At 39.8% G+C, this 12,345-nt stretch overlaps 1 protein-coding gene across 2 annotated transcripts in view; it reads right to left on the bottom strand.

Moving 5' to 3' along the window:
- The window catches only part of LOC140064076 (survival motor neuron protein 1-like), a 41,700-nt gene extending 36,524 nt beyond the window's left edge, over nucleotides 1-5,176 (bottom strand). For both annotated transcript variants that reach the window (XM_072110563.1, XM_072110553.1), the window contains exon 1: nucleotides 4,942-5,176. In XM_072110563.1, coding sequence (XP_071966664.1) covers nucleotides 4,942-4,989 — 48 coding nt within the window. In that variant the 5' untranslated portion in view covers nucleotides 4,990-5,176. The remainder of the gene's footprint in view (nucleotides 1-4,941) is intronic.
- Nucleotides 5,177-12,345: the final 7,169 nt, after the last annotated feature.

The following is a 12,345-nucleotide window of genomic DNA, read 5'->3' on the forward strand; positions in this document are numbered from 1 at the left end:
AGAAAAGGGCAGTAATTGGATCTTTATCTGCAGCTTGTATTCCCAACTATCATTTTACCTGTCCATATCTCCAATTTGAAAGATCACAGAACCATAAGCCTGATGCAGTGTTAGGTGAGATTTTTTTTCTTCAATCTTATATAAGAACCATGGCTCTAGCTGTAATAGAACCCAAGATGTAGGCATTATATCAGATTTTTTTTTTTATAGGTAAACAGGTGATATTTCACATAAAAGAGGGAATTGTGGAAAGACATATGTATGCTAGTTTAGTTGGTTAAAAGTAGATGACAGGCTACCTTAACACTCTCACAACCTGTGATGTAATAGCACGTCACGGGTCGGCTGCGGGTGCATGGAGAGGACTCAGGGGCATATAGCATATTGCACCAAAGACTTACAGGTAACAAACTTGATCGGTGCTACCTTGTTTCCCCGATAGAAAGACACCCCCGATAGTAAGACGTAGTGGGTGTTTTAGACGTACCCCGAAAGTAAGACATAGTTGGAGCGGGTTTCAGGATACGGACGGAGCCGGGAGCTGCAGCCTCTTCATGGATAGAAGATGTGTAGGAGCTCAGCTACTCCGTACAGGCTCCGATCACATGGCAGAGGAGACAGGGCTGCACACTGTGCACTCTGCAGCAGCTTCCTGCTCTGTGCTGCCTCTGTGTTACTGGAGCAGCTCCTCCCCCGCCTACATCAGTCAGAACAGGAGGGGGGGAACAGGGAAGCACATGTCAGCCTGAACCAGCCTCTACTCAGCCCTGCAGTCAGTGCCCATCAGCAACACTGAAAAGTATGCATGTTTATGTGTAGTGTGTATGTAGGTGTGATGTCTGATCTATATGTGAACATTGTGTGCATGTTTATTCACATGTATAATGTATGAATGTAGTGTGTGTCAGTGTGTTTGCTTGCACAGTTCTATGGTTTGTGTTAAAACACACATCCCCCCCGCCTGCACTGTATAACCCACTCACATTGTATAATGCCCCTACTCTGTATAACCTCCCTGCACTGTATAATGCCCCTACTCTGTATAACCTCCCTGCACTGTATAATGCCCCTACTCTGTATAACCCACCCACACTGTGTAATGCCCCTACTCACACTATATAAAACTGGTGAATACCATACTGTTCAGGTTGTTAATAAATGTTAATTTTATGGTTAAAACAAAAATCAACATTTTTTTTCCAATATAAGACATACCCCGAAAGTAAGACATAGTGGGACTTTTGAGGGTAAAAAGAATGTAAGACACTGTCTTACTTTCGGGGAAACACGGTAGCACCAATCGTGGGTGTTAAACCGCACATCGCCGCCATCTTGTTGGAGATTGTCGCTCCCCGTGACGTCATTGTTGCCATGACAGCCATGCCATGATTGCCTCGGGTCTTCCAAAGACCCGAGGCTGTGTCGTTTCAGTCCATCGATTACAATGTGTGATTTGCACATTGTAATGAATGAGGCGGAAAATCCCCATATACTGCCTTACAGTAAAAAAAAACCTAAAAATTCAAATCATCCTCCTTTCCCTAGAACTAATATAAATATACAGTAAAAATCACAAACACATTATGAATCGCCGCATCCGAAAATGCCTGTTCTATCAAAATATAATAACCGTTTTTCACTGGATTTAACCCCATAACGGAAAATAGCAGCCAAATTCTAAAATGGCACTTTTTTGCCATTTTGAAAAATCTAAAAAAAAAAATCAATAAAAAGTGATCAAAAGGTCGTACAGTCCTAAAATATAGTAGCATTGAAAACTTCATCAAAAGTCGCAAAAAAAAGATACCACCCACAGTTCTATACAACGAAATATAAAAAAGTTATTAGTGCTAGAAGATGACAAAATTTTAAAAAAAATTCTGCACAAGTTTTTAATTTTTGTAAATGTATGAAAACAATATAAAACCTATACAGATTTGGTATCCCCATGATCGCACCGACTCAAAGAATAAATTAGACCTGTCATTTGTGGCGCACAGTGAAAACCGTGAATTCCAAGCCCACAAGAAAACGCTGCAAAAGTGTTTTTTCACCAATTTCACTGCATTTTGATTTGTTTTCCTGCTTCCAAGTACATGGCATGGAAGAATAAAACCGTCACTATGAAGTGCAATTTGTTATGCAGAAAACAAGCTGTCACAGAGCTCTTTACAAAAAACAAAAAAGGGCGAGATCCTTGAAGGGTTAAAGGTAAAAAAGAGGGAAGGAAATAGAATATACACTGATGTCTGGACATTACAATAACTTGTCTACTTAACAAACAGAGAATACAAGTGCTGTGTATGTAGGATGTGTTTTTACATTTTCAGTGTACGTTCTTTATTTCTTTTGCTTCTAAAAAAGTTGAGCTTCCTTGTGAAATCTTAGATAATTGCTAAAATAAATACCTGTTTAGCAAAAACTGGTTTCAAGAAAGGCCAATATGTGATTGGATGCATCAGTGATCTTAAATCTTGAATATTTATAGCAATCTGACTTTCCAACCAACAATTTCATTAAAAATCACTTGTCTGTACCATGTATCTTAATGTGCAGCTAGTGATATTTACATCCTTAAATGGAACCTGTCACCATATTTGCACAAATGCAGCTAGTGACAGGTACCCATAAATCCCTATAAACTAGCTGACACTTTTTTTAGCAAAAAATTGTTTCACTTACATCCCCAAACATCAACTTTATCTTTTATTACCTGGCATCAGAGGGGTGTGTCCTGCTTGGCCAGCCCCTCCCATCCACACCTCCCCATGTCCCATTCCTCATCTTAGCATGTCATGGCGTAGCGCAGAGGTCCTGCTAAATATCCCCTAGGACTGCGTTTATATTGCAGACTGGAAGATACAGAAAAGGCCCCATAAGAACGGTCACAATGGGGTACTGGTGATGCTCCTTGATTAGGCCACCAAAGATAGAAAGGCTTGGTCTTTGCTCCCTCAATATCCCCAATCTTTATATCCTTGGGACAAATTCCTGTCCCCATGTAACAATGCAAAGCAATTATTGAATAGCGAAGGCAGTAGAGGGACCCAAATGTAGTATCAGAGGAATCGAATGTTACTGACGCTCCAGCATGCAGAACTTCAATCATGCTTCTTTAAGAGATGTTTTTATTGATCGATGGAAGGATGAAGAGCTGCTGCTCCCAGCATGATGGATTCCAGCACAAGAAAAAAGCTTGAATCCCGAGCCGAAACGCGTTGTAATAAAACATCTCTTAAAAAAGCATGATTGAAGCTCTGCATGCTCGAGCGCCAGCAACATTCCATACCTCCGATACTACATTTGGGTCCTTCAACTGCATTGCAATCGCAGTATTCGGTTCCCTTGGAGCAGATCTTTGCTAGGAGGTGGATGCCGGCAGCCATTTTTGAGAGATCATTCAAAGCGCCCCAAAAAGCGTCAAAAAGCTGAGCGCATTTACCATTCTTTTACCTGCTAACTTCTATCGACATATTACACTAGGACAGCGCTTTCTAGTCTCCTTTTTTCCGAATCTGACCATACATTTGGAGCACCCACGATCTCCACCGATGGTCTCCAAATTATGCATTAATAGCAAAGGGGATGTGACCAACCAATTCTACAGAAGGACTGCATAGCATCTGCAAGGTCTAATATATCTGGTCCTGAATACAAAAACTAGGCTATTGTGGGCTAAGGGTGATGTCACACATGGCGTTTTTGGTCTGTTTTTAAACATCCGTTTTCAGTCCGTTTTTGGCAGTATGCTATGCGTTTGTCTGCTTACAACCTGTTTATCTATTAAGATAATTGGGAAAAACTGACTAAAAACGGACCAAAAACGCTATGTGTGGCATCACCCTCATAGATAGCTTGGTGATAACATTATAGGTATTAGAAGGACTGATAACCACCTAACTGAGAATCAGATAAGCTCAGTGAAATAGATATCCAATTTTTGGTTATATGCATATGATATATAATGTTATGTCCTTTTTCATTAAAGAAATGATTGGATATTAAAGGAACACTTTTTGTGAACACTCTTCAAGATAAAGACATGTACGAAAAGGGATATCCCAAACATGAAGTGCCAGTGACTTGGCACATGAAGAAATGCAAAGGTGGATATGGTGCATGGTTTGTGTACTGGCTTGTGGCAATGCCAACCAAACTACAAGAGGGGTAAAATCAGGATTCTTTCATTTGACTAGAATTAACCCTTAAATTGCATATGACCCATAGTAAAGGCCTATGCCATCCACTTTAGTCACAGAATATATAGTGCAATGTATTGTGCAAAAAGGCTTCTTATTCATCAGATCATGAGTGAAAACAAGAGTGTCATCTCATGTCAATATGATTCATCTGGATTTGCACTGTTTATTGCATTGTTGATGGCATCAGACTAAAACTACACATTAGGCACCATTTGGATTGCTGGTCAGGATGCATACTACTATACATCTGTATGATTTACAGATCAATATTCCTGATACATGAGATATATACAAATATCAAATGAACAATCTCAAACAAGAATAGTAATGTATCATTAACCCTTAATATTCTTTAATGGTGGCCAATTTAACAGTGTTTCAACCTGTCTTGCACTGAATATGTGAGCAATTAATTACTTTTCTCTCTGCCTCCTCCATGTTGTTGCTAGGCAGATGAATTACGTTTCTTTTACTCCCCAGCACAAGCCAGTGTGTACTATGTTCTGCTATGGAGCTAGAAGTGACAGGATTACGCACATAGGAAATACATGGGGAATGGCGGTACCGCATGGAAATGATGCGTTTCTTCTGAATGCTGCATGCATCAACATGTACTACATCCCACACACCTCAGTACGTGGATGATAATGATTGTACACGTATATGCATCACCCAACCACACACCTGCAGATCCATGCTTACACTACGAACACAACATGTACACTGGACTATATGTCACCTGGGAGCTGTCCTTGTGATACACTATCTCCCTGTCACACGCTGCCATCCTCTGGTCAGTGCTTTAGACTCATTCCAGCCACCGGCACCCCATCCTTGCGCTGCAGCCAGTCTACCATATGTAGAGATCTCTGGGAAATGTAGTCCTCTAGCCGCAGACCAAGATACGCTGCATCACCAGCCAGCATCATCTCCCATAACGCAATGCATTCCACAAGCAGACAGCCAGACAAAAGGACGACCAATTGACAGACGGAACAGCGCCACCTAGTGCTAACTTATCATCATTACAATATGTTATGTATCACTGAGGAAATTTTACTCCGTTTCAATCTTCAACTTTTAAAACCTGACACCACATTTGCACATATACAGTCAGTAACAGGTTCCTTAGAGCTCTATTAACTAACGGGACTCCCTTCTTTTAGCTAAAAATTGTTTTACATCCACATAAATCAACTTTTTTCTTATATTATCTGACATCACAGGGGGCTTGTCCGGGGGATCATCTGGCTCCTCCCATCTAATACTCCTCATGCCTTATGCCTCCTTACTGATCACAGTTCATGTCATGTGACCAAAGTGCCATCATCTCAGCCTCTTAATAATAGCAAACTGTATCCCATGCATGTATGTGACCACATAAAATCACAGCTGCCTCCATGGACTTCTATTCCTTTCCATCCTCCATGGAGGTGGCTTTGATTTCATGTAATCACATACATGGAGTACAATTTGCTATTATTAGAAGGCTAAAGGACCTGCGATGTCACTCTGGTCACATGTCACGAATGTAACACAAGGCACCATGTAAAAAAAAATGACACAATATGGGGAATTTATCACTGCTTTTATGCCAGTTTTCTGGCACAACACATTTTTAATAAAAAGTGATAAAAGGTCGTTCAGTCCGCAAAATGGTAGCAGTGAAAATGTCTTCTCATCTCACAAAATAATCACACCTTACACTGCTCCGTACACTAAAGTATGAAAGAGTTGTTGGCAAAAATATGGCAAAATTAAGATTTTTTTTTTTATACAAAAGATTTACATTTTTTTTAACCCTTTTAACCCCTACGTGCACCACAATGTACTATAATGTCTTCGTGCTGCGGAGGGTGTATGGAGAAAGCTGTTACTGCCACTTCTTGGGCGCCGCCATCTTGGATGGGCGATCGCCGCCAACCGTGATGTCATTGGAGGCCGGCGATCAGTTGCCATGGCAGCCTACAGTTTCAATGAGACTTGTAGGCTTACCAGGTGTAATGATATCTAATAGCCAGCAGATGGCAGGCTATTTGAGATCACCAGTAATATTGCTATATACTGCAATACAGTAGTATTGCAGTATATAGTATTAGCAATAAGACCCTGCAGGGTTAAAGTACCATGGAGTGTCTGAAATAATGGTAAAATAAATAAATAAAGTAAAAAAGTTTAAATCACCCCCCTTTCCCTAGATCACATATAAAAGTAAATAAACAGTAAAAATCATAATCATGAAAGGTATCTCCGTGTCCCAAAATGCCTGTTCTATCACAATATAAAAATGATTATTCCCGGCCGTGAACACCGTAAGGGAAAATAGTGCCCAAATGTCTGAATCGCTGCCTTTTCTCCCATTTTTCAATCCATGAATATTTGAATAAAAAAATGATCAAAACAGTCATATAGGTCCCAAGTTGATATAAATTAATATGGCAGCACATATCGCAAAAAAATGACACCTTACACAGGTCTGTACAACAAAGTGTGAAAAAGTTATTGGCCTCAGAATTTGCTAAAATGGAAATTATATTTTTTATGTACAAAAGATTACAATTTTTTTTAATCTATTAAAACCTAATAAAACCTATATAAATTTGATATCCCTGTGATCGTAGCGACCCAAAAAAAAAATAAAGAGAAAGTGTCATTTCGAGCGTAGAATAAAACCCGTAAAAACAGAGCCCACAAGAAAACGCCACAAATGTGGGGGTTTTTTTGTCAATTTCACTGCACTTGGAATTTTTTTTTCCAGCTTTCCGTTACATTGCATAGAATATTAAATGATGACACTAGAAGGTACGATTTGTCCCCCAGATAGAAAGCCCTAGCACATCTCTGTAAACCTAAAAATAAAAAAAGATATTGCTTTTGAAAAGAGGGGAGTAAAAAACAAAAACACAGGTTTATGTTCACCAAATTTTGCACAGCCACTCTATCTGACACGGAACGTCATAGACTAGGTTTTGAGCAGAAATTTGAATTAATTTCTTATTTTCAAAACTACACTTATTAACCCCCATATACAGGAGCCATTGTCTGCTGCTGCTGTGGCAGTAAAAAGCAGAGCTGTGATTGGTTGCTATTCTGCCACGTCATTAATATGAGCTGTGAACTTTGATTGGTTACTATAGGCAATGAGTATATGACACTTATGTGTGAGATATGATAGAGATAAGAGATAAGATAGATATACAGAGATAGGGGGAGACAGTCAGTGACTGAAAAGATATTTTTGTTAACCAATTCTATTATGTTATAGCTAAGAGCAGTTATTTACTGCCCTGGGGAACAGCGGGAGTTACAGCTGGTACCTATATAAAATTGTTATCTCCATGATCATACCAACCCAAAGAATAAAGGAGGGGGGGCATCATTTGCAGCCCACAGTGAAAGCCATGGCTTAATCACATATGTGTTTTCATTTTAACCCTGTATGACTCCGGTACTGTGTATCGGAACCTTCTTCAATAACACTTGGTTCCTTCCTTGCATTCAGCCAGCAACTTTCATGCAAGACTATGTCCCCTGTCACACAGCAAAACGGATAAAGTAGGACATGAAAACAATGAAACGGGCAGCCGAGAATCCTAAACTTAAAGAAAACCTTATGGACCGGTGGTTTGTGACCCAAATCGCCCATTAGGAAATCCCTCTGTGCCCACTAGTAAAATAAAAAAACATTCATACTTACCTTGTGCCAATGCTCCCTGCGCCTGGGCAGTCCCACAGTGCAGCTGGCATATTGTACTGTCTTCACTAAGCATCCACCATGAGTTACAGCGCTTATGTAATGAAGCCACGGTGCAGGAAGCAATAGATATGGGCCTCACCAGACCCATATATTGGTAAATATAAAGTTTTTTTTTTTATGGTGTTTACGGATGGACTTGCAAAAGGGTGATTTGGGACACTAAATCATAAGGACCTGTGGGTGGTTTAGTGTCCCAAATCATCTTGATATGTCCTTTATAATTGAAATCCCTATAGAAAATTGTTATGGCACAGAAACCCACAACAACCACAGAACTGTGGATGAGACTGGAAGAAGAGTGGGTCAAAATCCCACCAGAGCAGTGTGAGAGACTAGTGATGTCCTGTGGCCACAGATGTGCTGAACTCATTCAAAGGCCTGTGTACTTCATACTGATTGGTGACTGTTGTAACCCTCAGAAAATGTACTTATCTTTCTTTCTACTACAGTCATTGCTTTTCTCTAATTATAATCATCACATTTTATTTGCAAAAAAAAAAGGTTTTATGTTTTAGGTTTTCGTTATTATGTAAAACACTGTTCTAGTGGTAGGGGGAAGCCCTTCTAAAAGGAAAAAAAAATGTCATCTCTAGTGTATATAATGTGGCAGGGTAGCTTGGTAGCTGCAGCAAAAAAAAAAACTACATATATATAAAAGACTATAATGCAGTCCGAAACAGGCTTTGCCTTTTTTACTTTATTAAAAGGAAAAATGCCAATACCCTCTTCATACTCACCGGGTGTTTGCTGCACAATGGAACCAACACCCTCACGGGTGTTAACCCTTTTAACACCGCCAGCAAAGCGCGTGGGCGTCTCGTCGTTCCTCGTGACGTCACCGGGGAGTGGCGATACATTGCCATGACAGCCTCGGGTCACACAAAGATCCAAGGCGGTCATATTTTAGGCCATTACAATTTGCAATTTGCACATTGTAATAGATGATGTGCAAAATCCTCATATACGCTTAGGGTAGGATTAATCAGGCAACCTAGGGTTACCCTAGGGCAGTGATGGCGAACCTATGGCACTGGTGCCAGAGGTGGCACTCAGAGCCCTTTCTGCGGGGACTCGGGCCATGAACCTAGGACAGAGTTCACTAAACAGGACCAAATCCATTAAATCTTCCTGCAGTCCTAGGCAACTTATGAGATGCTGCGCTCAGCACTATTTTACAGCTACACTTCATTGACTGTTTGGAACTGCTTGAAAAGTGAGAAGGCGTTAAAATAAGTGCTTTATCTTTGGAGGTCATCCTGCTGGACTCTTCATTCTTCCGCTGGAAAGAAGCTACAATGATGGTCTGAATTTGCCCACCTTCTTTCAACTGTATTGGTGGCCTGAGGGGGCCGATACAATTAAAAGATGTTAAAAACAGGCAGCAATAAGTGACTGCTTAATATGGCACATTGACACTTCACAGTAAATAAGTGGGTTATGGTTGTAGTTTGGGCACTCGGTCTCTAAAAGGATCGCCATCACTGCCCTAGGGGGTCTGAAAAATAGTACAAATAAAATTTTTGATATATATATTACAAAAACCTAAAAATTCTAATCAACCCCCTTTCCCTAGAAGTCATATAAATAAACAGCAAATATCAAACACATTAGGCATCTCCGAGTCCAAAAATGCTCAATAACAGTTTTTCACTGCAACGGAAAATAGCGCTCAAAGTAAAAAATGTCACTTTGCCATTTTGAAAAATATAAAAAAATTCAATAAAAAGTGATCAAAAAGGTAGCATATTCCTAAAAATGGTGGCATTGAAAATGTCATAAAAATTTGCAAAAAATGACACCACACACAGCTCCATACACTGAAGTATGAAAAATTTATTGGCGCCAGAATACGGCAAAATTAAGATTTTTTTTTTGCACAGGTTTTGTAAGTGTATGAAAGTGTATGAAAACATTATAAAACCTATACAAATATTGTATCTATGTGATCACACTGACGCAAAGAATGAAGTCATTTGGTGCGCTCAGTGAAAGCCGTAAAATCTAAACCCACAAGAAAATGTCGCAAATGCAATTTTACATCATTTTCACTGCATTCAGAATTTCCAGCTTCCCAGTACACTGCATGGTATATTAAATACCGTCACTTTGAATTGCAATTTGTTACGCAGAGAACAAGCCCTCACACAGCTCTTTACAAGGAACAATAAAAAAGATTTTTGAAGATGGGGAATGAAGAAACGCAAAAACAAAAAAGGGCCTGATCCTTAAGGAGTTAAGGTTGCAGAAGACAATTATTATAATCTGGTTAGGATTATAAAAACGCATTTGCAAACTAGTCTTCTGCTGTGTCAAAAATGCAACAAAAGGAACGCATTGTGTGAACGCGCCCTGAAGTATTATGTTTGAGAAGGCTGCAATCAGTTTTTACTCCTGCCACAGCCGCCCAGCTATCTATGTATATGCTGGGCTCCCACTCAGATTGCCTGCCTCTGCTTCTGAACCTGGGGCAAGAACACAAGAGAATCAGGGCCACCATCAGGGGATGGAAAAGTGGGACTCCAGTCACAGACCCAGGGAGAACGTTGGGCCTGGGCCCTGGAGTCCCAGTATCCCCCATCTCCCTCCCCAATCAGTTGAAGAGATTAAATATCCAACCAGGTAGAAATACAATATAAATTTTGCGGTTCAACAGTTAAACTAATCATGCAAGCATTCTAATGTGAATATACTAAATAATGTAAACAAATCAATTTGACTTTATAATTGCCCAATAAATCACCTGCATATATGTCCCTACAATCATTTACATAAAATTCAGGATTCTAAATTGGAATCATTCTTTGTTGGGTCAGAGGATCAAGAACGTAGCTATGCATGCCCTATCTGAAGAGTTTCATTTTAAACATAGAAATAAAAGTTAAATTTTATCCTTGCCTTTTTTCTGCCCTCTCCTTCCCCTCACTGTTCCATATTCTTATGGTGGTGTTCAGTAGGGGAAGCAGGCCAAAAAAATATCACAGTGAACTTTCAATACTAGGAAGCAGAATGTTCTCCATGGCTCTTTGTGAAGCTGTTCTCATCCGTGAAGAGAGCATGGCGCCAATGTCAATGGGCTTTCTCTGGCAAATGGCTAATCGCTCTGCACTTCAGGACATCAGGCCCTCATACCACCCTCATGGAGTCTTTATCTTCTGACGGTTTGAATGGACACATGCTCCATGCTCTGGACAATGTGCCGACAACTAAGCTTCTTGCCACAGCTCACAATGATGTGCCATCATTCATGAGCTGCAGTATCTTAGTAATTTGTGTAGGTTGTAAACACCAATTCATGCTACCCCTCTAGTAATGTGTTTTTTTTGTTTGTTTTTTTACACACACATCTGGATAATCACCCAACTTTAAAAACAAAAAAAAACCCCTAATAAAGTAAAAAGGGTGGGAAGTGTTGCTACAAAAACAAAAAAGTTATGCCTACCTCCTCAGTAGTTTCTATTATTACACGCTGCCACCTGTCAGTGTCGTGCATATTTGTTTACAGTGGCAGGCACTCTCCCATCTGACTGTGAGGCAGGTGACACATGTGGTGTTCTTGTTGTTGCGTTTCTTCTGCGATTTCGAATGCATTAAAAATGCATGCGTTTTTAAAAAAAAAAAAACGCAATGCTTGATATGCATTTATTTCAGGCAGCAGTGTCTCTTGGAAAAATCTCCCAGCTGTTTGTTCTTATAATCAAATGCGTTTCAAAAATGCAGTCCACAAACGCAAGCATTTTCAAAAATGCAACTGCTTTGAAAAACACATTGAAAACGCACCTTCTACAGCCCCCTCTCTCCCTGGTCGATTATCTAGATTTTGCCAAGCCTGGGCAACCCCTTTAACCCCTTCGTGTCTATGCCATTTTAGACCTTTAGGACCAGGCCTGATTTTTTAAATTTGCCCTGTGTCATTATAGGAGGTTATAACTTCGCGACGCTTTAACATATCCAGGGGATTTTGAGATTGAAGTACAATGTGTGACGGTAAAACAAAGTAATAGAAAAATTTTGATGATATCTTTTGTGTTTAGTTATGAAAAAAATTGAAATTTGGCAAATATTTCTGAAAATTTTTCATTTTCAAAGTTCAAAATTTTCTGCTTTTCAGGCAGATAGTCATAGCACCCAAGTAACTTTATAACTAACATTTCCCGAATGTCTGCTTTATATCGGCATAGGGTTTTATGCATCCTCTCTCTTTTCTAGGTTGTTAGGAGGTTCAGAATTTTGGGTGCAATTTTTCTCATTTTTATGAAAATCGCCAAAACCCTTATTTAGAGGCTCCTTCTCAGCTTTAACTGACTTTGAGAGGCCTAAACAGCATGTATCATGCCATTTTAGAAACTACACCCCTCAATGTGTAAAAAAATCAACTATAAGAAGTGT

This window comes from Engystomops pustulosus, chromosome 1, assembly GCF_040894005.1.
Source record: "Engystomops pustulosus chromosome 1, aEngPut4.maternal, whole genome shotgun sequence".
Lineage (NCBI taxonomy): Eukaryota > Metazoa > Chordata > Amphibia > Anura > Leptodactylidae > Engystomops > Engystomops pustulosus.